Source organism: Lissotriton vulgaris, chromosome 5 (assembly GCF_964263255.1).
Source record: "Lissotriton vulgaris chromosome 5, aLisVul1.2, whole genome shotgun sequence".
Classification (NCBI taxonomy): Eukaryota; Metazoa; Chordata; class Amphibia; order Caudata; family Salamandridae; genus Lissotriton; species Lissotriton vulgaris.
In genome coordinates, this window is record NC_141693.1 from 251,940,045 (window position 1) to 251,962,523 (window position 22,479).

The following is a 22,479-nucleotide window of genomic DNA, read 5'->3' on the forward strand; positions in this document are numbered from 1 at the left end:
AAGTTCTGCCACCACCAGCTGCTAACATATTTATCAAAGGCTTGTGGTCCGTTCTTAATCGAAACCTGGTTCCCCAAATAAACTGTCTAAAATGCTCACAAGCCCAGGTACATGCTAAAAGCTCTTTTTCTATGGTGGAGTAGTTATATTCAGCACCATGCAACGTCCTGGAAGCATATGAAACTACATGTTCATCCCCTTTACCTTTCTGGATTAGCACAGCACCCAAACCTGCATTGCTTGCATCCACACATACTATGCATTCTTTACCCAGGTCAAATGGTCTAAGAAAAGGAGCATTCGCCATTTCTTGCTTCATTAAATCGAAAGCAGATTGTTGGTCGTTACACCAAATAAATTTTACATCTTTTTTTAACAGGGATCTCAAAGGGTGTACTTTTGAGGCGTAGTTCTGAACAAACTTACTATAAAATTCAGTCAGACCTAAAAATGACACTAACTGTTCCTTGGTTGACGGTGCCGGTGCTTTTAAAATGCTTTGTAAGTGATTGAATTTAGGTTTGATACCTTCTGAGGAGATCTCGTGACCAAGATATTCAACTTTGCTTTGTCTGAATTTACATTTTGACAATTTTAATGTTAAACTTTTTTCCTGGTCAGACTTTAAAACTTTCTCTAGATTCTCATCATGCTCCTCATAATTCTTACCATATATAAGAATATCATCCTGAAAGGCGATGGCACCCAAACAACCCTCCAAGACAGTTTTCATAAGCCTTTGGAAAACAGAAGCCGCACTGGCTAATCCAAAAGGCATTCGGCAATATTGAAACATGCCTTCTGGTGTAATGAAGGTTGTTAAAAACTTTGACTCTTCGTGCAACAAAACTTGATGGTATGCACTAGTTAAATCTAGTGTAGAAAATACGGATGCACCTGACAGGGTAGAGATGAGCTCATGAATATGAGGTAAAGGATGTCTGTCAATCCAAATCTCCTTGTTTAAACTTCGAAGGTCAACACATAGACGAAGTTTGCCATTACTCTTAAGTGACAAAACCACTGGCGAAACCCATGGAGAAGATTCAACCGGTTCTATGATTTTCTTATCAATTAAATCCGATAAAATCCCTCTCAATTTTTCACGATAGGCCAACGGAACATTTCTTACTTTATGTCGGATGGGAATGGCTGAATCTTTGAGAATGATGCGGTGTTTAAAGTTGACGAAAACTCCCAAATTATCTGAAAAAATTGATGAAAATTTGTGCTTCAATTGGGTAGTAAAATCGTTTTCAGGAGGAACTACATATACAGGGGGAGAAGCATTAGGATCAAGTTTAATGCGTAGATCGTGTTGATGAGGCCAACATAATATGGATGCCCCTTTGGAAGAAACATAAACTTTACCTTTGGTAGATCTGTCTTTAAACTTAATATCTGCCCACATGTAACCCTCAATGTCAATTTTCTTACCCGTATACCCGCCAGGATGTACATCTGGTGGTAATAATTTGGTCGAGTGCCAATACCGGTTAAAAACATTTTTGCCAATTATGGTGTACTAAGCACAATATCAATCAGCATGGGAATTTCCTTACCATTGATAATGATAATATCAGTGGGCAACCCTTTACATTTTGAATCACCCACACATAACAAGGTGTTAATCTCAGAAGGTTGTTCAGTATCCTCACATTCTTCGTAAGACAAGAAATTTACTTTTTGAGAAGATTTACACATTTTGCTAAAGTGACCAGATCTTTTACACTTTATGCAAATCTTGTTCCAAGCAGGACAACCTCTGTAGTTACCTACGTGATCATTTGCACCACATCTATAACAAATAATTTGAGATTTTTTTTACAGGAAATTTGCTTTCTCTTCCAGAGAAATCCTTTCTGGGAGGAACAGAAGTCTTCCTAAAATTATTGAAATTTTTTACTAATGAAACCTCAGGAATGACTACCTTACTTTTGGCATCCTGACTTCTGATTTCATTCACAAATAGTTCGGATTGTTCAATGCCTTTGGCAATATTTAACACGGCACTGAGAGAAGAATCAGTACCCATCCAAAGACGTTTTTGGATTTTTTTACTTTTAGTGCACATCATAATTTGATCCCTCAAGACCTGTTCAAAATTTATAGTTTCAAAAGCACAAGACCCAGCCAAAGTGCGCAAAGTGGCTGCATAGTTTTCTATAGACTCATCATCTTTTTGTACTCTGGAATAGAATTTAAACCTTTCCATTACGATATTGATCTTTCTTCCAAATCTAGTGCTTAATTGCTTTATAACAATTTCAAAAATATTTAAATCACCAGCACCAACATTTTCCACAGGAGGTAAATTTTCTAACTCTTTGAGTCCTGCACCACCTAGACAATTCTTTAGTAATGCTAACTTTCTTTTTGGAGAACAACCGTCCTCTTCAATAACGTCTACATAAGCTAAAAATGTGGGATACCAAAGATCCCATTCTACCTTTGGATCTCCAGCTGTAGGTAGAAAGTGTGCAGGAGAAGCAATGTTATTTGACATTATAAAACAGTTACACTTATAATTTTTCCATAAATGTGAAAGTTTGAACAGAATATAACAAGAAAAAAGTTACCCAAAATAATAAAAGTAGTCACCGTTGTCTGTAGAGAAGAGCAGTAGACACAGCAAAAAAAAAAAATATACCAAGTCTTTTTCTTTTTCTTTTTAAAAAAAAAACGATGTGGTAAAAGTTATATATTAAATAATATAAAAGTAGTGCTGTGAAAATATAGTAACCTGCGATGAAAACGAGGTGTTTTTATAAGTTAATTTGCCAAGAAACGATCGTGGTTGTTGCCGTGGAGACGGTGAACAACAAAGATGGCCGCTGGAACGCACACGCAAGGACGTGATGCGTGATGACGTTAAGATGACGCATATGGTGACTCTTCACTCCAAGTCGGCGTTGATGAGGCACGGGCAACAGTGCGTGTTCGGTGAGTCTTTTGAAAGATGCAAACAGAGTTATTCAATCGATGAAAAATGACAAAAAAAGTAAAAACAGAACGCGTTAGCAGAAATCAATCGCGTTACACAGTTAGTGTTGGGAAGTTAGCGTTAGTCAATTTGGAAGCAAAATCAGGAACACTCCTCCAGTCACAGACGATGAAAAAAAAATAATTAAATAGGAATGAAATACAACTCCCGCTGGTGCGATCAAAGCAAAAAAATAAGACAAACTGCCGCCGGTGCAATCTTTATACACGTAAGAGAAAGAAAGGAAAAAAAAATACCTTAGTTTCCCTTGAGCTGTAAGAGTGAACGCAGTCTGTATCTCTTGACTTCTCCAAAATGAATCCTTGAGAATGCGAGGTTCTTTTCTAGATCATTAAATCATAGATCCCGATCTTCGCCAAATTTATGTAGTAAATACCTCAAGGAGTCCAAGTAGAGGTTGAGAAGTTTATTATGAGAGACAGCTTGAACAACCACCTTCAGCGGAATACCAGTAGAAACTGATCATATCCACACACAGAGAATGTTACAGTGGGAATGTATAATAACAATTCTAACATGGAATACTACAATGTGCAGTAGTAGATTTATTGTCAAGCAGTGTCTATCAGCCATGCAAATTTCTGTGTTAAGAATTTAAATGCTCTTGTTTTGTTTTTCACCCTGTTTTCTATATTGTCCACATGTGTGTGTAGTAAAGTGTTTGAGAGAGCATTAACATGGAAAATGCTGGGCCTGGTAACCATGTGAGATGTGGATACTGAGTCCAATCAGACCAGCCACACTGACATGCAATGTTGTCTGGCACTCATACACAGAGCGATGGTGTTTCAGGAATATTTAAGAGGAGATCTGTGTTACTGGTTGGTCCTTTGAATTAACTTTTGAAAAGTTTTATTTTAGGCCAATTTAGAATGCACTAGCTTTAGATTTTCATTGAAGACTTCTTGCACAAGACTTTCTTTTTCTTGTTTCTGTGATTGGCTCCTCATTTTATTGTGGCGTCATGAGTTAGTGTTGTTCTTGTGGCTGTGTTTGTGGCACTAAAGATGTTTCCATAATGCCGGGCCAATGTCAATTATATAACCATCGTTTTCTTCTTCTAACTGGGGTTGAACTCTCCCTCACTTACATATCAAACCTCATTTCCAACTGTATTGTTCCCCCTTGCAGTCTCCTTCAACAGCATAAACCTCCATCTTACTTCTACTGCATCCTTTTTCAATGACTTTTTACAACTTGTTGCATTCATTTAGTGATGCGCTTTGTCACTTATCAAGTCGGGTGTTAACAACCTTATCTGATATTTTCGCTTCTTTGGATATTCAATATTGTGCTCTGCCTGGTGTTGACATATCTGGTGCTTCTAGTGACTTGGGATTCTCTAGTTGCTTAGACAAAGTGTCTGTGTGTGCCCTGGGACTAGAAGGAGGCGCTGTGTTTGCACCAGATCTGACCTGGGTTTAACTTTCTCATTTTAACATTTCTCTGTAGTGAATGCAAAAAATCCCAGCTCATTGACCTGAAGAAGGAAGGATACTGGGAGACGCTGATGGACGCGGTACAGCCAGACATCGTAGTGACAGACTGGTGAGTTGGAACTGTACTATACTGGAGCTTAGGGGCCTCTTTAGGTGCTATGGGACCCCTGTTGGACTGTTTGAGTGGAGGCCTATGATTGGGCTGATGAGTGGGAGAGCATCTCTTGGAATGGTGATGGGGAAGGGCTCTGTTATACTGATTAAAATTGAGGACCATATCAAACCGGTGAATAAAACTTCCATTGCACAAGTGAATGGGTTACTCTGTCGGGTATTAGTCTGAGAACATTGATTAGTGAATGGAAGGCTCCATGGTACTGATTACTCAGAAGGCCTCTGTGGCACCACGGATAGGGTGGTTCCTACTCATTTTTTGACTTTGATCTGTAAGTTAGCAGTGCTTACTTATCCTGTGTGTTATTTAAACCTTTGGATGTTGCTGCCCAGCTTTCTCTACTAATGTGGTCCACAGACGAGAACTTTCATGGATGGACTCCTGCCTACAATTTTGTGTGTGTATATTTTTAGGTTCTAATGTAATATGTTGATTGATCCAAATATTGGACTCTAAATGTTATTTTCAACGATTGATGGGAATGGCATTTTTAAAAGCAGCTTTTCACTACTTTGCCTAACATACAAATCCTTGGACCTGAACATGCTATCTTACTCAGCATCTCTGGGGACTAGGAGGATTTTAGAATTAAGAAAAAAATGCTCTTTGAACCACATGAATTTAGTATGGTGCAAGCTGAGCATCAGTCCTTCTTTGGAACGGCAACCTCTTTTTGGAACTCTCTGCCCGCAGATTGAAGGATTCAAAAGCCCTATATTTCGTATGTATCTGACATAGTTTGTATCCATATTTCTTGCCACTCTCGTTTTACACTTTCACTGTTACACTTTATTGTATCTGTGGTTGCAGAGTTAAACACCTGTATATTTCCATTGGCGCCCAAGCATTTTATAAAACTAATTAAATAGCAGAAGGTATCAATATAGTGTCGAAGATGTCTTAAGACAACGGTGTGGTCACTTGACACTTCCTGGTGATTGTACTGCCAAAGATGTGACATCAATGAATAAAGGCCCCATTTAGAGAGTGGCTCGGAATATAAAACTGATACAAACAATTTTTGCTCACATTTTTACACTTAATTTAATTTGAATAGAAATTGTGCTTGCTTGCCTTTTTTAAATTTGAATAACCATGTACGGTACATCTGGGGCAAAAACAGGCACAAAAATGGTTTGCATGTAGATTAAGACCTCAAGTCTGCTCTAATCAAACTCTCACCTTCTCCTGACTCCTCCTTACCCGCCCCCCTCTTACGCGGCCCTGTGCCTCCCCCAAAAACTGTGTCTCTTGGAGCCAATTCACGCCACTCAACGACACTGCCATCCTCAGCATACTATTGTCCCTGAAACCTACAAATTACTTCAATGACCCCCTCCCCCCAACTTCTTTAAAGAAATGATAGGATCACTAGTCCCGCTCAGGTCCAAGATCATCAACGCAACACTTCGCTTCTTCAAGGTGAGATCCCGGACTGCCTGAAGGCGGGCCTAGTGGTTCTCCCTATTCTCAAAAAACCCACGGCGGACCCTGAAGACTTGAATAACTATCAAACAATCACAAACATCCCTACCCTCGCAAAACTCCTTAAGAAATGTGTACTTGAACAACTGTGCAAACACATTGAGCAATTCCAACTTCTCGACCAATTCCAATCGGGCTTCAGCTCCGGCCACAGCACTGAAACAGCCATCACTCATATAGTGGACGATGCCCTCACTTTACTTGATCAGAATGAAGCTTGCCTACTAATACTACTCGATCTCTCATCTGCATTTGACATGGTCAAACATGACAATCTACTTAACCTCTTGGAATGCAGAATGGGGCTCTCAGGCACTGTCCTAAAATGGGTTGCCTCTTTTCTGAACAACAGTACGCAAAGAGTCAAATCCAATCAAACTCTATCCAACTCCAGTCCCATCCCTCTGGGTGTCCCCCAAGGGTCCTCACTCTCCCCCACGCTCTGCATCCTTTTCATTGAACCCCTGACTGTAATCCTCAAAGCATCCAACATGCAATATCACATGTATGCGGATGATACCCAACTGTACATGAAATTATCTTCACCAGAAGATATCAAGTCACTCAACGGAAACCTGCACAAAACCTTAAATTGGCTAACCTCCAAACACCTCAAACTAAACACCCTTAAAACTGAATTCCTCCTCATTTCACCCACTAGGCAAACCCCCACTGTTGTGAAATATCTAACAAACCTCACCACTCTAAACAGCACACCACACATAATTGATTCCACAAAATCATTGAGAGTTGTGCTAGATAAGAACCTAAACATGCAAGATCACATCAGAGCATCTACCAAAGGAGCGAACTTCCAACTCAGCCTCCTAAGAAAACGTAAACCCTACCTTCAACAAGATGACTTCAAATTGGCGGTGCAAGCACAAGTCATCTCAAGACTTTAATACGGCAGTGCTACTCAGTGTGGACTTCCAAAATTCAGTTTAGCCCCCCTCAGAGCATCTCTGAATGCTGCGACTAGACTTGACACTGGTTCCAACCACATCTGCCGGACCTGAAATCGCTCAGCTGGCTTCCATTTGAGGCCAGGATCCAGTGAAAAATTGTTTGTATGAGCCATAGAGCACTACACTTCAATACCTGTCAAATAAGCTCGTACTGTCAGGTGGCTCCCACCCCTCAAGGAGCACCAGCACACTGCTCCTTAAGCCGAAGAAATTTAAAAAACTGAAAACCTTCAAACGTACTTTCTCTGGCATTGCCCCGAGAATCTGGAACTCCCTACCTGTAGAAACAAGACTGATTCCCTCAACATTTGCCTTCAAAAGGGAAGTGAAAGCTCTACTGATGAACACTGCGCTGAACTAGAAGCTTCTCTCCTTTTGTCGCCTTGCTTCTTTTAGTTGATTTAGCTACTACCTAGCTTCTGTCACGGCCCAGTGTCGACTGCCATTATGTCATTGATGTTCCTGATGTATATTGCCTTAATTTTCTCCCGCAGCTATCTATCTATGTCTTCCTCAACCTGCATGTGAAGCGCTCTGATACCCGCTTGGGTCATGTTTGCGCTATGCAAAACATTCAAATAAATAAATTAGGTAGTACACCCCCCCCAAAATCCGGGTTTACCTCTCAACTTAACACCAAAGACTTAATTCGGCCTTAACTCTCCACTTGCTAGTAGTTCTTTATACCTCTGTGGGAATAGTGATATCTTTTGACCCCATTCTAGGTTACACAGCATGTGCTGTGATGTGCAGTTATGTTTATTTTATTTCCATCTTAGGTATGCAGCAAGACATGACTGTGGATGCAAGTACGAGGTATGCGTGCAGCTTCTCTCCGCTGACTACATAGTTCTACAGGAGTTTGAGCCGGAGCCAGTGATCATTGAACAGTGGAGTGACGCTAAGTGGAGAAAGGTATCAAATTGTGGGTTGAACGTATGGAGGGATGTTGCTCTAAATGTTTCTCAGTGAATCGTCCAATGTGGGCTTCCTTTCCACTAGCAGTGAGTTGTCAGAAAAATATACTTTTTTAGTATTAGATCTTTTATGTACTCAACAAATTAGATATTTCTTGTTGTTTTGATGATGTTGATGACAACATAAAATTAGTAACCTTACACTTTGTTTGGGACTTTTTTGTTTTCCAAGGATTGGCTGAGCTTAGACTCCACCTACTAGATCACTAAGCCACTCATTTCAGGGCATAACCTTTGGATAGTCTCCTTCTCTTGTAGCACTACCTGGATGAAATCTCTTCTTTCTGTCGCTGATAAAGTGCATATTAGCCTCTAAATTGCTCTTCCATGTTTTTAATTTTTTTTTTAAATTAATATGCTTTGTCTTGCTGTGTGCAGGGCTATTTTAACTGAAGCACAGCATTATTTTTAAGAGACTGTTGGAAGTTGGTATACTGTTTGGGTGGGCTGAAACCCTACTCAAGCAGCAACCACAACTTCTGTCAGAATGAAACAGAAGCAAACCCCAAATTAACTTGTGCTTAACCCTCTGATAGTTTGACATAAAGCAGTCCGGCTTCACTTAGAGACCATATGTAAAGTATTTGTGTCACACTTCAAACATTAACAAAGTGAAAATGCAACACAAGAAAAATTCTACACTAATCAAAAAATAGACTAGAATGTAATAAATAATTTGAAATGAAAATAACAAAAATTCAATCAGTAGAACCGAAGATATGCAATTTTAAAGATTTAAGTACAAATAGCACCAGACAGCACAAAGTGGAGAGGATTTGGCCTAATGGCTAGGGTGGTTGACCTTGAATCTGGGGAACTGGGTTCGAGTCTCGGCAATGGCGCTGAACATCCGGTGATTTTGGGCAAATCACTGAATCTCCCCGTGCCTAACAAAAATGAATGTGTCCTCATGTAATGCAACTGGTGCTATGTAAAGTGCTCTGATACCCGATTCGGGTCAAGTTCGCGCTACATAAAATCTGTAAAAAAAAGTGTCGCTCGTAACTATCGGGTTATGTGAGACTGGGTGAAAGTCACAAGTTTGGGCAAACCACGATGGAGTGCGGCCCGATACAGTGACCAGGATAGACCCGCTGAAAGAGTTACCTTCAATATCTAGCGCAAAGAATTGATGGAAGCCAGTGTAGCTACTAGGTTTCTTGAGAGACAAATTGGAATTAATAGCAGTCTAGCTGACGCAATCTGCACAGTCTGCAGTCAATTTAGATGCTGTTCCTGCATATTCACATATAGTTCATTACAGTAGTTTATCTTTTATAGGACTAATGCAGTTATGACAGTTTTTTTGGCATTAGCTTGAATAAAAGGGAGAATGTTTTTGATCATCTGAAGTGTGAAGAAGGAGGAGTAGAAAATGACATTAATCTGGCTTCTAAAGTTTAACTTGATATTGATTTGAACTCCTAGGTCTTGGCATTGGTCAGGATCTAATTCCTCTGACTACCAGGAAGGGGCCCATGCCGAAGAGAGGTTTCCAAACAACGCCACCTCAGTCTTTCCTGAGTTGAGCTTTAAGCAGTGTTCGTTCATCCATACACTCATAGCATGCATGCAGTCATGGAAATGAGAGCTGATATTTAAATCATTGTTAAATGCTGGCACAACAATTTGAGTGTCCTCATCATAGGAAGTTAAGGAGAATCCAAATGTTTTAGTAGCCAGCTCTGCAACGTATACATTGAATAATGGCGGACAAAGCGAGGATCCCTGTGGGATCCCACAAGGAAGGAAAAAGGGCAAAGATTCATACTGATTGAGGGCAACCATTTGTACTCTGCCAGATAGAAACGAGGTCAGGAAGGGCCAGGCCCTATTCCTAAATCCTAGTCCTTCTAGCTGATTGTTAAACTGTGTGTAGTAGACCGTACCAAAGGCATCCGACAAATTGAGGAGGATAAATGCTGCGGCACCTCCCCTATCCAGGGCAGCCTTTAGCTCCTCTGTGGCTTTGATCAAGGCAGTCTCTGTACCATGCCCAGGTCTGAACCCAAATTGTGTTGGGGTCGGCAGATGATTAGCTTGGATGAGCATGACAAACTGTATATTCATTACTTTCTCCATACTATTTGCTGGGAGTGGCATTGGTCAGTCATGTGCTCTGCCCTTTGATCCCTTGGTACCAGTACTTTTGTCTCCAACATTCTCTGAGAGAGCTAATCTTTAATCCTTTGCAACATGGCTCAGGATTTCTTCCAAAATGGCATAATCTATTCACAAGACCACAAATATTGACTAGCATACCCTCCTTTTCTCTATATCTCCAATATTTGCTATAGGAATTGGTGTGAATTTCCTTACGATTCAATGCAATGTCAGGTACATGTACCCGGAGAGGGACGGCTTCTCCGTATTAAATACATTGAGGCCTCTTAAATAGGTTGGACGAGAGGCTGTCCCACTCCTCGTCTTCAAAGAGCCTTCCATCATCTATACATATGCTTTTTGGACTACCCATTTATTCTTCCTCCCCCACCACCAATGAGTTATTGAGTGCTTAATCATATTAATATTCTTTATATACTTCTTGAATTGTGTGAGCAGTCTGGGAACTGCGGTTTTGTTTCTTGGTGAAATAAACGGTGATGTGCCTACAAGCAAAACTTGTGTTTGTGATGTGGGATGCAAAAGACCTGATCTCCTCTATGAATTAGTTATAATATATGGTGATTATGGGCTGGAAAAAGTACCTGACTGAAATCACGCCACAAGATATTTTGAATGCCTATATCCCCTCCCTTACAAGAGATTTTGACCTGTGTGTTTGTATACAGCTGTGGCATACAATTGCACAGATGTAAATGGATTTACACCTACTAGCTATCCTCTGTGAAAACTCACCTGTTGGGCCCTTTTTCCAGTTAAAGGCTAGGGGGACATCCTTATCTGGAGAATTACCCCCATAGGCTAACCTGGCAACCCCGGGGCTCCACTAGGGGTTTTGTTTTTAGGACAGCTAGGTTCCTTGGTGTGGTATCCTGTCTTTTAACAGCTGTGACACCATGCCCTGTTGCAATCTCAATTTTTACTATGGTACCCTGTTTTAATTTGTGAGGTACTTCTGGGTCCAGCCTCCTAGGCAGGTTTTTGGGGGTATACATTGGAATCCTTACTTTGATCTTTTTTAGAGTAGTCCACCTTTTTGTCATGGGGGTAGGGGGCTTTTAGGCCTCATTCATTTGGTTTCCCCCACCATAACCTATCTTGGACACTTTGGTTATTACCCAATGAACAGCCTGCCTCACCATCCCTTGGGGAGAGAATGGCCCCAGGTCTACTAGGTATTGATACAACTTTACCCGCACACAATTACTTAACAGATGTTCTTTCATTATCAAATTGTAAAGTCCATCGTAATCATGCACATTGTTAACATGTAACCAACCACTTAGTGTTTTTTTACTGAGAAATCTACACCATCCACCTAGGTTTGGCTTTGGGGTGTCTTAGCCTACCTGAATCTGATCCTATACTCTTCAGTACTAAATCCAAAGACCTCACTCAGGTTACCATTCAAGAGGTCATAGGATGTAGCATCTTTTTCATTGAGTGTCAGGAGTCTATCCCTGCACTTGCCTGAGAACATTTCCCACAGGACAGCACTCAACAGCTTCTTGTGGGTTTGTCTCCTAAGACTGACTCTGTCAAATGCAATGAACCACTTATCCCTATATCATCACCCTCAAAGAATTTAAGGACAATTCCTTTGGGGATTTCAATGTTAAAATATTCTACCTTCCTATTTAGGTCTCGCCTAGGCAGCGCATGCGCTGTCTCGTCGAGAGATGCTGTATACAGTATAGCGGGCGAAGCTCCGCCCACTTGCCATCCTTATTTTTGATTGGCTTGAATCATAATTTCTGCATTCTTATTGGTGCTTGGCTTGTTAATCTATTCCAAACGGCCATGTCGTCATTTTTCTCCTTACGAGGCTATTGGCTCCTTTACTAGAAAAACTGTTTTGTTCTCCTGCCTCTCCCCGTTCCCTCCCATAGTCTGTAACTTCTTACACCACCACCACCACCGCCCCACCCCCTCCCATTCATGCCTTCTGTTATGCCCGCACTTCAGTGTAAAATGCACTAGGTCTCGTGTAATACGAGCCCAATTGCATTTTCAATGCTTGTTTGCCATGTCATTGGTGAGTGAATTCGCACTCTGTCTCGCATGCGCGTGATGCCTTTCATCCCTCCGCTCACACGAAGGATTTGGCAAATACCGTACTCTCTCATCCTCAAACAAATGTAGAAGAGAATCTAAGACATGAAGGTTTCTTACGTTCAATAAGGGTCAGCGCGGTGCCCCCGGTCTTCCACGAGCATCTTTAGGCAGGGCAGGTTCAGAGCCATCCTGATATCATCGCACCCAAGACTTGGGGGGCGGGGGATGTTCCAGCGCAAGCTAAAGTATTCTCTCCAGCACCCACAGCAAGCCAGCCCAACAGCACCTCCTCACGAGGACGCCCCACGGAACAAGACGCGTGCCACGTCAGATGATACAACAGGATGGACGCCTGGCTGAGACGCAGGCAGGTACAGGAACAGGATCGACGCCTAGTCCTTGGCAGGGACACGTCACTAAGTGAACGACTCACCTTTCGGCTGACCGCGCCTTCCTTCTGAAGTAAGATCAACCCACTGCGAGATAGCACGCAATGAGGCGTGCTCTACAAGTAGCCACTCACTCTCATTGTCATAGAGTTGAAGACATCGTGCAAGGGTCATCTACGCACCAACTCACTCACTATCAAAGGAATGACCAGAAAATGGTAAATTCAATGCGGAGAAAGTTACTCGCTGTGTACGACTTACTGACAGCGACCTCATGCACGGACAAACTGCACTGTTTAATGGACAAGCCGCTGAACAGGCTAAGGTAAATGTGTAATTATAATGGCCTTCTACCTGCCTCTGAAGGCCCACTGGCAGACTACAGGATGGAGGGCAGGTGAACATAAAGGGACCCTTAATGGCTGATTCTCCTCGAGTCAGTTCACACATCTATCCGAGTTAGATGCACCTATGGGTCAATCTCCTTTCGTCAAGGCTGCTCCTCTGTAAACCAGGAGCTGGACTGCCCAGAGAGTGGAGGATCAGCGTTGAAAAGAGACCGATCCATAGGTGCAGCCAACTTGGATGGATGTGCGGAGAAGGGGCTCAAGGTAGTGAAAAGTCCATCGGAATTACACATGTATCCTAGCCTGATGGGCGGCTCTCCATTACTATTTTCCAGATCGTATTGGTGTCCACAAGTGCTCGGCTGGAAAAAAGGGCTTATCTTCAAAATGTAATTTAAACAGGTCGTAAATAGTTATTCCTTAATTTAATTTTTTTTATTCCTTTATTCCAAATTCATGCTGCCACCGTTGGTACTTGCTTTGTGGTGGAAATATTTTAAAAGAAGGGCCATAAAATAAACACCTTACTGCAGAATGACAGAAATAGCTGGCTTGGGGGAAAGAGTGTCCTTTTGATAGACCTTGCATTCACGTTTGTGCCCCAGGGTGCTTGTTTACCAGGTGTATTGCTTTCCGCTGAGGTACACTAGCTAATCACGTTAGCATTCTTTAGATTCCAGTCCATAGAACTTGTCTTCCACAAGCACCTGTAGACAATATTATTTTTTCCAAATCTTGTATTTTCAGCGATATGACCACCGAAGGCCCTGATATTATATTAAAAACAGAGCTTTAGACTATACCATATCCTGCTGAAAGGCAATATTTATCTCCATATGCTCCCATACCTGGCATGTCACGCAGTTTGGTGCTTACTTTTCCTCCATGCTGAAGAACAGTAGATGTTTCGGAACGCAGGCTAATGTGCTGCATAGCTAAATACATATAAGGTCCGAAAGGCGAGACCGATTGCATTGCAGATGCTTGTTATTATTTTGCTGCCACCAGAGATGGGTCCTAGGCCCATCTTAGCAATTTCTTTTTCTATGACTAAGAGTTTAGCTTCTAGAGTTACCCTCCTGGCCAGTTTCTGAAGACCTGCATCATCAGTTTCTACCTCCTTTTGGACACTACTGGATTACTCTCAGTGGGTTAGTATCAGAGGGAGTAAGGTTGAAGTCAGTGTCCTCCTCCTCCTTCTCTACTACCTGGGAATCATCATCATCATCATCTTCCCCAATGGAGTAAGCTTGACTTTTCATGGCCTTGTCATTCTCTGCTAGCAACAACTGGAGATGGGCTTCAGTGGGTTTAGCACCTATGGCAAGTTTCCATGCTTTGCACAAATCTTTAAGTTGAGAAACATTTGGATGTGCATAGGGGGCCAGGTTGAGGCCCTGGCTGGTCCTGGTCCCTGGATTTTCAAAAATGGATTTTAAAGTAGTGTATGTCTATTAAGGACTTACACAAATTGATAAGGACTATTGAGGCCTGACTACTTTACAGAATTTTGAATTTTTCTAAACAGTGGGTGACTTAGCCAAGGCCCTAACACTAGTTTAATACATTTGGAAAACAATCGAAAATCACTAGTAAATTCTAACTAAAGACAATTTTGGACATCTTCTTGTGAAATCACCTTTTAATCGAGCAGTACAGCAAATGTCTAGTATTGTATCCCACCGCTTCTACCAATGCAGGAAGCTGGCTCTGTATATGGTATACCACTAGGTGGTTATACCTTACACAGAATCCAGAGATTCCCTCAGAAGTGTACAGGGCCCAATGCAAACCAAGTTGCTCTGTTAGTGGTAGTGTGGGCGAGCATTCTTAGACCTAACACAGAGGAGTGTAACACATTTATTGCACAACATTGGCCAATAAGGGACACACGACTTTAAAAGAAGATCCTCACAAATTTTATAAAAATAAGCATTGTTTGAGTTTTATTTTAAGACCAAGATCTTCGCAATACGGTAAGTACATTTTTATATAAAAATACTTTTCAGTTTCAGAGAGTTCAATCTTATCCTATGGAGGAAAACAATAATGCGGTTATACAGGTAAATACCTGACTTACAGTTCCAGTCTTCGGGACCAAGGTTCAGCAAGGGGCAAGGGTCAAGTGAGTACCAAAACTGCACCACCACTAACAGAGAGGTGACCGGGTGCAGAGGGTGCTTGAAGCTACACTGCTTGCAGGTAGGTAAATCTGTTGCCGGGCTGACTATTGGGGGTTAGAGCAAGATCAGGGGGAGGGGCACAAAGCAGCACCAAACATACACCATCAGCGGCACAGAGGTGACCGGGTGAAAGGGGTGCAATTTCAGCATTGGACACCTAATGTTATTCAGTGGAGGTCTTGCTTCGGTGCAAGAGGCTGCAGGCTTCGTACTGGAGGTTGCAGGAGGGAGAGCAGCAACAAAAGAGGTAAGTAATGATTTAGGGGGTCATAGGTTCACGGTCTATTCAGCCCAACAGTGCCCAGGGGCTTCGGGTCAGGGGTGCCTTTTAGATGTTGGATTTTTCTTACTGGAACTGGTTGCAGTCAGGGGAAGCCTTTGGATTCAGGTCGTAGCTGTTGGTGTGGAGTCCAGGAAGGATCAGCCAATGTTGGACTTGAGGTCCAGATCCCTGGGGATCCTGTTCTGGGTCGGTGGGCCACCTGGACACGAGCCATAAGCGTCAGATGCAGAGTGGTCAGGACTCGCAGTTCCAGCTGCCACCTAGGTCCTTGATGTTGGATTCTTGGGGACAAAACTGCTGTTCTCAGGAGTACTGGTATTTGTCAAAGTTCAGCCAGTCTTCCTCGGGTTTCTGGAAGTTGCTGGCTGCAGGACAGGCGATGTCTTCACGCAGGGCTTTGAAGCTGGAGACAGGCTGGTAGGGATGGGGCGAAGTCAGCAGTCTTCTTCATGCTTCGCTGCACAGTGTCTTCTTTGTCCTTCTTCTTAGGTCACAGGTAACTAGTTTCAAGGTCTGAGGAAGACTCCTTCATACTGGATTCAGTGGGAGTTTTAAGGAAGTTACAGGTAGGAACTATGGGCACCTCACCTGGAGTGACTGCACCCTCTATTATGCCACCAAAATGTGGGAGGGGCATAATCCTAGCCCTGATTGGAAGAGTTCCCTCATCTTCAAGTTGGAGGGGACTGAAAAGTGTGCTTAACTTCTCCTCCTCCACCTGAGGGGTGAAGTTGGCAAAGGTGGGCACACCTCCTAGTCTTTCCATGTTTTCCTGCTGGTTTCCCGCCCAAAGTGGGGGTGTAAATTTGGGGTTGCCATCTGCTGCTTGTAGCAGAGGTTGGGGGTTGCATTATAAAGGCAGCAAGCATCCCCTTCCTCTTTGAGTGTGACACCACTGCCCAGGATGTGCATTGTTTCTGGTCCTAGAGAGCCAGGGGTCCAGAATCATGTCTGTGTGTGGCAGGCTGCCTAAAGCCAGTCAGTGACCACACCAGGGTCAGTAGATTTTCAGGGGGCACCTCTGAGGTGCCCTCTTAGTACATGTTACAATAAATCCCACACTAGCATGAGTGTGGGTTTGAGAGGAGTAGTTTGGGTTCAAAGACTCCGGTGTTCAGTGAAGACATCATGGTGTTATGGAACTTGAGTTGTTGAGTTTCCAGCCCCTGTAATCTCTATACCTTCCATGACACAAACAACATTAAGGAATAGATTCTAATACTGCAGGGTAATTTCTGCTCATGCAGATATGCCCACACCTGTGATATAGTGCTCCCTACCCTAGGACTGGTAAGGCCTGCTAGAGGGGTGACTTACTATATCTTAGGCAGTGCTAGTTGGCATGGGACAGGCAGTGTAGCATGTTGACGTTGTCGTTTTTGCCTGCACCAGGCAATGCATGCTGCAATGGCAGTCTGCATGGCCTAGGTGAGGTGTTCCTAGGGGAACCTCTTCAGTACCAATGCCCTAGGTACCCATGTACATTTTGCTAGGGATTTAAGGGCCAATTGAGGATCCGTTTTAGGGAAAGAACACTGGTACTGGGAACCTGAACAGAGGAACCCAGTACTCTACAGTTCAAGTTGCATCAAAACCCACGCAAAAAGTGTGTGGGTGGATGGTACTGCAACAGAACCCCATTCTCTCACACCGCATACCACCGAAATAGTAATTGCCTGAGCAAAGTGATTTTAACGCAGTTTAGTGTCGCAGCAGATTAATATTATGTACTGGGGGGAAAAAGGAAGAAGTTGTAGATTTTCCGTGTTTTGTCCCCAACAGTCGCAGATAGTCTTGCACATGCATGCATATGAAAACCAAATTAACACGCAATACAAGAAAGTCTGTAACAACCGCCATTTTGAAATCGGGCACAAGATAATGTGAGATAAATTATATCACGGCAGCCCTCTTTAAATCAGGAGACTTCCGTAGATTTACATAGGCAGTCATTTTTAGATAGGACCCATAGTAAAATCATTAATTCTCATTAAACAACTGATTTTCAAAATAAATTGTGATAAATCCTTGATCAATTAATTGACAAAGGAGTAAAAAGATGTCAAATCAAGAAACAAACAGTGAATTGACAATAAACATGGATACAGAAGTATATTGTGATGAAGAGAACATAGAGAACCTTTCAAGTATGATTTTCCGAAGGCCCTTACCATTTGATATATCAGACCTACAAACTATTGCCAAAAGATGGAAAAAATGGAGGAGATTTGAACATTTCTTAATGACTACACGTAAAATATACTCTGAATAATAGGCAAAAGATCTATTACTCAATTTAGAGGGTTATGATGTAGAGCATTTAATAGCAGCTTTTCTCCAATAAGATATAGAAACACATATGAAGCACTCATTAAATTTCTAATTGAGAGATTTGATCGACAAAGAAACTTGGATTTCGAAACATTTAACTTTAATATGGCCTCTCAAAAAGATGAATCCATTGATTACTATGTAACAAGCCTAAGAAAATTGGTGCTATTTTGTGAATTTGAAACGTTCAATTATTAAGAAGCAATAAGATGGAGGAAAATTCAAGGATGTAATTCAGTAGAACTTAGAAAGAAATTGTTGGAAAAAACATATGACTGCAAACAATGTTACGGATGGCTTGAAAAGATATGCAAGCAAAAACAATGTTAGGAATATGGAACAAGGATGCATGAAAACAATGGAGCAAGTTCAACAAATGCCAAGGAAAGATAGTAAAACAGAGAAGACAGAATCACACCACACAGAAAAAAAGATTGTATCACTGATGTGGTTTCAGTTTCCACATTTAAAGATGTGCCCAGCAAATCATTATACGGGTTTATGAAGACTCACACGTGACAAAAAAAGAAAATGTCAAAGGTTGGAGTTAGCAAACTAAAGGAACTACCTAACATGTAAGACAGATGGAAATTATTGGACATGACTGTTGATGGATCTGAACAGTCAGAACGGTTGTATGTGATGTATGATTAAACCAAAGTCAAACAAATTAATTTGATAAGAAGAGAAAGTATTAAAAATAATTATTGATGTAGTGGTTGGATCTCAAGAGGTTCCTTTTGTCCTTGATAGTGGGACAACAAGTAACCTCAGTGGGTTTTTAGTGAGGAGCCAGACAGCCTGTTTCCCGTCTAGGAACATTTGAAGAAAATATTCAAAGAAAAAATACAAGATTTTGAAAGTGAAGTTCCTGGTCCCTGTTTATAGAGTGATGCCACTGCTCAAGTAATGAGCTTATTAGCAACGGCTTATAACGTTACTACAGAACATTCTGTTCTAAAAAAATATCCTGAGTTATTTAAATGACTGGAAAAATTATAAGATAAGACAATCACACTACATATCCATGAAGCAGTGAGGTCTGTTTGGGAAATATACAGAACAGTTTCAATACATTTGCAAACCAAAGCAGAAAAATAAATACATTCATTACTTCATTAAGATAATATTGAGCCTGCTAATGGTCCAAAACAATGGGTTTTTTCCACAGTAGTGGTTCCAAAAAACCCTCAGAAATTAGCAGAATTTATGTCAACATGCAAATACCCAACACAGCAAAAGAGAGAGAAATTCAGAGCTGCATTTGAATGTCATGTTTAGTAGTATTAATGGAGCTGTTGTTTTTTCAAAACTAGATGTGTACAAAGGATATCATCAGTTGGAATTTCATGAACAATTAAGATATATAACAACATTTTCTACACATCTTAGATTGTTTCTTTATAAAAAGTTTCATTTTGGGATATTTGCAGCTGCAGAATTCTTAAAAGCTTGTCTTATATAGAAAGGAAATATTTCCAGCAGAAAAAACAGGTTATCTTTAGTATGGGCTTGTGAACATTTTCATGATTTCTTGGATGGTAAGACTTTTGTAATAATAGCAGATTATCAAGCATTGACCACTGTTTTGAAAAATCCAAAGGTGAAAATACCCCCACGAATTGAGGAATGGGAAATGAGCCTAATGGACAACAACTTTAGAGTTGTTCATAAACCAGGAAAGGAGCCTAACCCAACAGATTATTTATTTAGACACCAACTTGAAAGTAAAATAGAGCCAAAGTCTGAAGCTGAAGAATACATACGTGAAGTAATTTCAGAAAAAGCATTATTTGATGCTTCTTTAAAAGAGAAACGATTCAAGAGATATACAAAATGTTATAACTTTAAATAATAAAATGCATAGATAATGCAACACAAACTCAACTTGAAAGACGAAAAAGAGATATCCTTGCATTTAAAAATTATTTAGACTTGGTTACTCATAGCTTCATCTGGCATGATTTTGAGAGCTAATAGGTTGGTTATTCCTTTTAGTTAGCAAAAACCTGTGATTGATTTAGACCATGAGAGTCACTGAGGGATATCTGTGACAGAGAATTTATTTATGAGAATAAATGTGGTTTCCAAGATTAGGTAGTCATGTACAAGAAATTGGACGAACATGTACTTCTAAAGAAAGGAACAAAGCGCCGTGACTGAGTGGTCGCTCCCCAGTGTCCGCTGTGTCACTGGTATCGTTGCTGCTGCTTTGCTTATTATTTCTGCCATATATTGCTAGCGCTGTGTGCCTGGTTGACGCTGTATTTAATCTGCACTTTAAATTGGTGAAATCGCCGCTTTTCCTGCTTGTGCGCATCTCCACTGTGCTCCCCCCTCCGCCTCCATTTTGCCTGATTGTTGTTTTGGTCATCTGTAGCCCGCCCCGCCTCCCAGCTGAGACGCCCTCGCCCCTCCCCCTCCACTATCCATATATGACAGTTCTTCCCGCGCGCAGCGTTTACGTGCAGCGATCGCGCCCAACCCGCGCCGAAGGTGCGCCAAATATAGGCCCGTCTACGCCCGTCCGCGCCTGGACCGCGCCCAGCGCCAGACCCCCTGGCCCTCGCGCTGCCCAGCCCCCCCGCACTACCTATGATGCCGCCACCCTCCTAGCCCTTAACCCCGGTCGCGCCCCCAACTGCGTCCAAGCCGCTCCTGGACGCACCCATGGACCGTTCTCCTGCTTCTCCTGCAAATTTAGCGGCACTGACAACATCTCCGCTACGACCACACCACAGATTCCCGACCCCAACCACCTACAATGCATCCTTCTCAACACCCGCTCGGTCCACAGGCACGCCATTGACCTTTGGAACCTACTAGACACCATCTCTCCTGACGTCGCCTTCCTAACGGAAACATGGATGAACGCTTCCTCCGCCCCTGACATCGCCATCGCTATCCCTGATGACTATAAGATCACACGCAAGGACCGCACCGACCATACAGGAGGAGGAATCGCTATCGTCCATAAGAAATCCATCCGCATCTCTACCAGCTCCGACGCCAACCTCGCTAACTCCGAACACCTTCACTTCCAGATCCACATCGACCCCAAGACAACTCTCAGAGGCACCCTCCTCTACAGACCACCAGGACCCCGCGCAAAATTCAGTGAAGACATCACGGAATTCATCACCCCACTCGCGCTCCCCTCCAAAGACTACATCCTTCTGGGAGACCTCAACTTCCACCTTGAAAAGATCAACGACCGCAACACCGCCACCCTCTTAGACAACCTCGCCAACCTCGGACTTAAACAACTAGTCACTTCCCCCACCCACATCGCAGGTCACACACTCGACCCCATCTTCACCTCCAGCAATCATGTCTCCTTCAGCCACACTACGGATCTCCTCTGGACTGACCACAGCTGCGTTCACTTCGCCTACAACAAGCCGAAACCCATCATCCACCTCCAACCAACTCTGCAAAGAAACTGGAACAAAATCACCACGGATCAGATCTCCACATCGCTCCTTCGAACCTCCCCAGCCCTCTCTTCTAACGCCAACGAAGCCGCCTCCAACCTCACCCTTTGGTTATCCAACACCGCCGACACCTTAGCACCACTGAAAAAACGTCAACACAAACTTGGCAACAAGAAAGCCTCATGGTTCAACGATGATCTCAAGAAGTCCAAGAAACTGTGCCGCTCCCTTGAAAAGGCCTGGAAAAAAGACCCATCCACCAGCAACAAGGACGCCTTCAAAAGCGCCACCCGTACTCACCACCAACTGATCCGAAAAGCCAAGAAAACAGCATTCAAGGATCGACTTGACAACAACGCCCACAACAGCAAGGAACTTTTCAACATCGTCAAGGAATTTTCCAACCCCTCGGCCAACTCCAACGACATCACCCCCTCTCAAACCCTCTGCGACTCCCTAGCCTCTTTTTTCCACAACAAGATTGCTGACATCCACAACAGCTTTGACAACCAACCCGGAAGCCAACCCACCCTACCATCTGCTGACCATCTTCCCCCCGTAAACACCCTTAACGACTGGAACCCAATCTCCACTGAGGACACCATCCGCCTGATGAATTCCATCCACTCTGGATCCCCCACAGACCCATGCCCTCACCACATCTTCAACAAAGCAGACTCCGTCATAGCTCCGCACCTCCGAGACGTCATCAACTGCTCCTTCAACTCCGCTACCTTCCCAGAAGACTGGAAACACGCTGAACTCACCGCCCTTCTGAAAAAACCAACAGCAGACCCCACCGAACTCAAAAACTACCGCCCCATCTCGCTTCTTCCATTCCCGGCCAAAGTCATCGAGAAAGCCGTCAACAACCAGCTCGCCGCCTTCCTCGAAGCCAACAAATCACTCGACCCCTCACAATCTGGCTTCCGAGCCAAACACAGCACTGAGACCGCCCTCATCGCAGCAACAGACGACATTCGAACTCTACTGGACAATGGAGACACAGTCGCCCTCATCCTCCTCGACCTCTCTGCAGCCTTCGACACAGTCTGCCACAGCACCCTTTTACAACGCCTCAGAAACATCGGAATCCAAGGAAAAGCACTGGAATGGATCACCTCGTTCCTCACCGGAAGAACACAGAGAGTCCGCCTCCCACCATTCAAGGCCGAGGCCTCTGAAATCATCTGCGGCGTACCTCAAGGATCCTCACTCAGTCCCACCCTCTTCAACGTATACATGAGCCCCCTCGCGGCCATCGCCCGCCAACACAACCTCAACA

General features: G+C 42.9%; 1 protein-coding gene across 4 annotated transcripts in view; it reads left to right on the plus strand.

Moving 5' to 3' along the window:
* The window catches only part of LOC147710628 (F-box only protein 6-like), a 208,027-nt gene that overhangs the window by 125,330 nt on the left and 60,218 nt on the right, over window positions 1-22,479 (plus strand). For all 4 annotated transcript variants that reach the window (XM_086921306.1, XM_086921305.1, XM_086921304.1 and 1 more), the window contains 2 exons: window positions 4,457-4,552; window positions 7,851-7,986. In XM_086921306.1, the coding sequence (XP_086777432.1) occupies window positions 4,457-4,552; window positions 7,851-7,986 (232 nt within the window). The remainder of the gene's footprint in view (window positions 1-4,456; window positions 4,553-7,850; window positions 7,987-22,479) is intronic.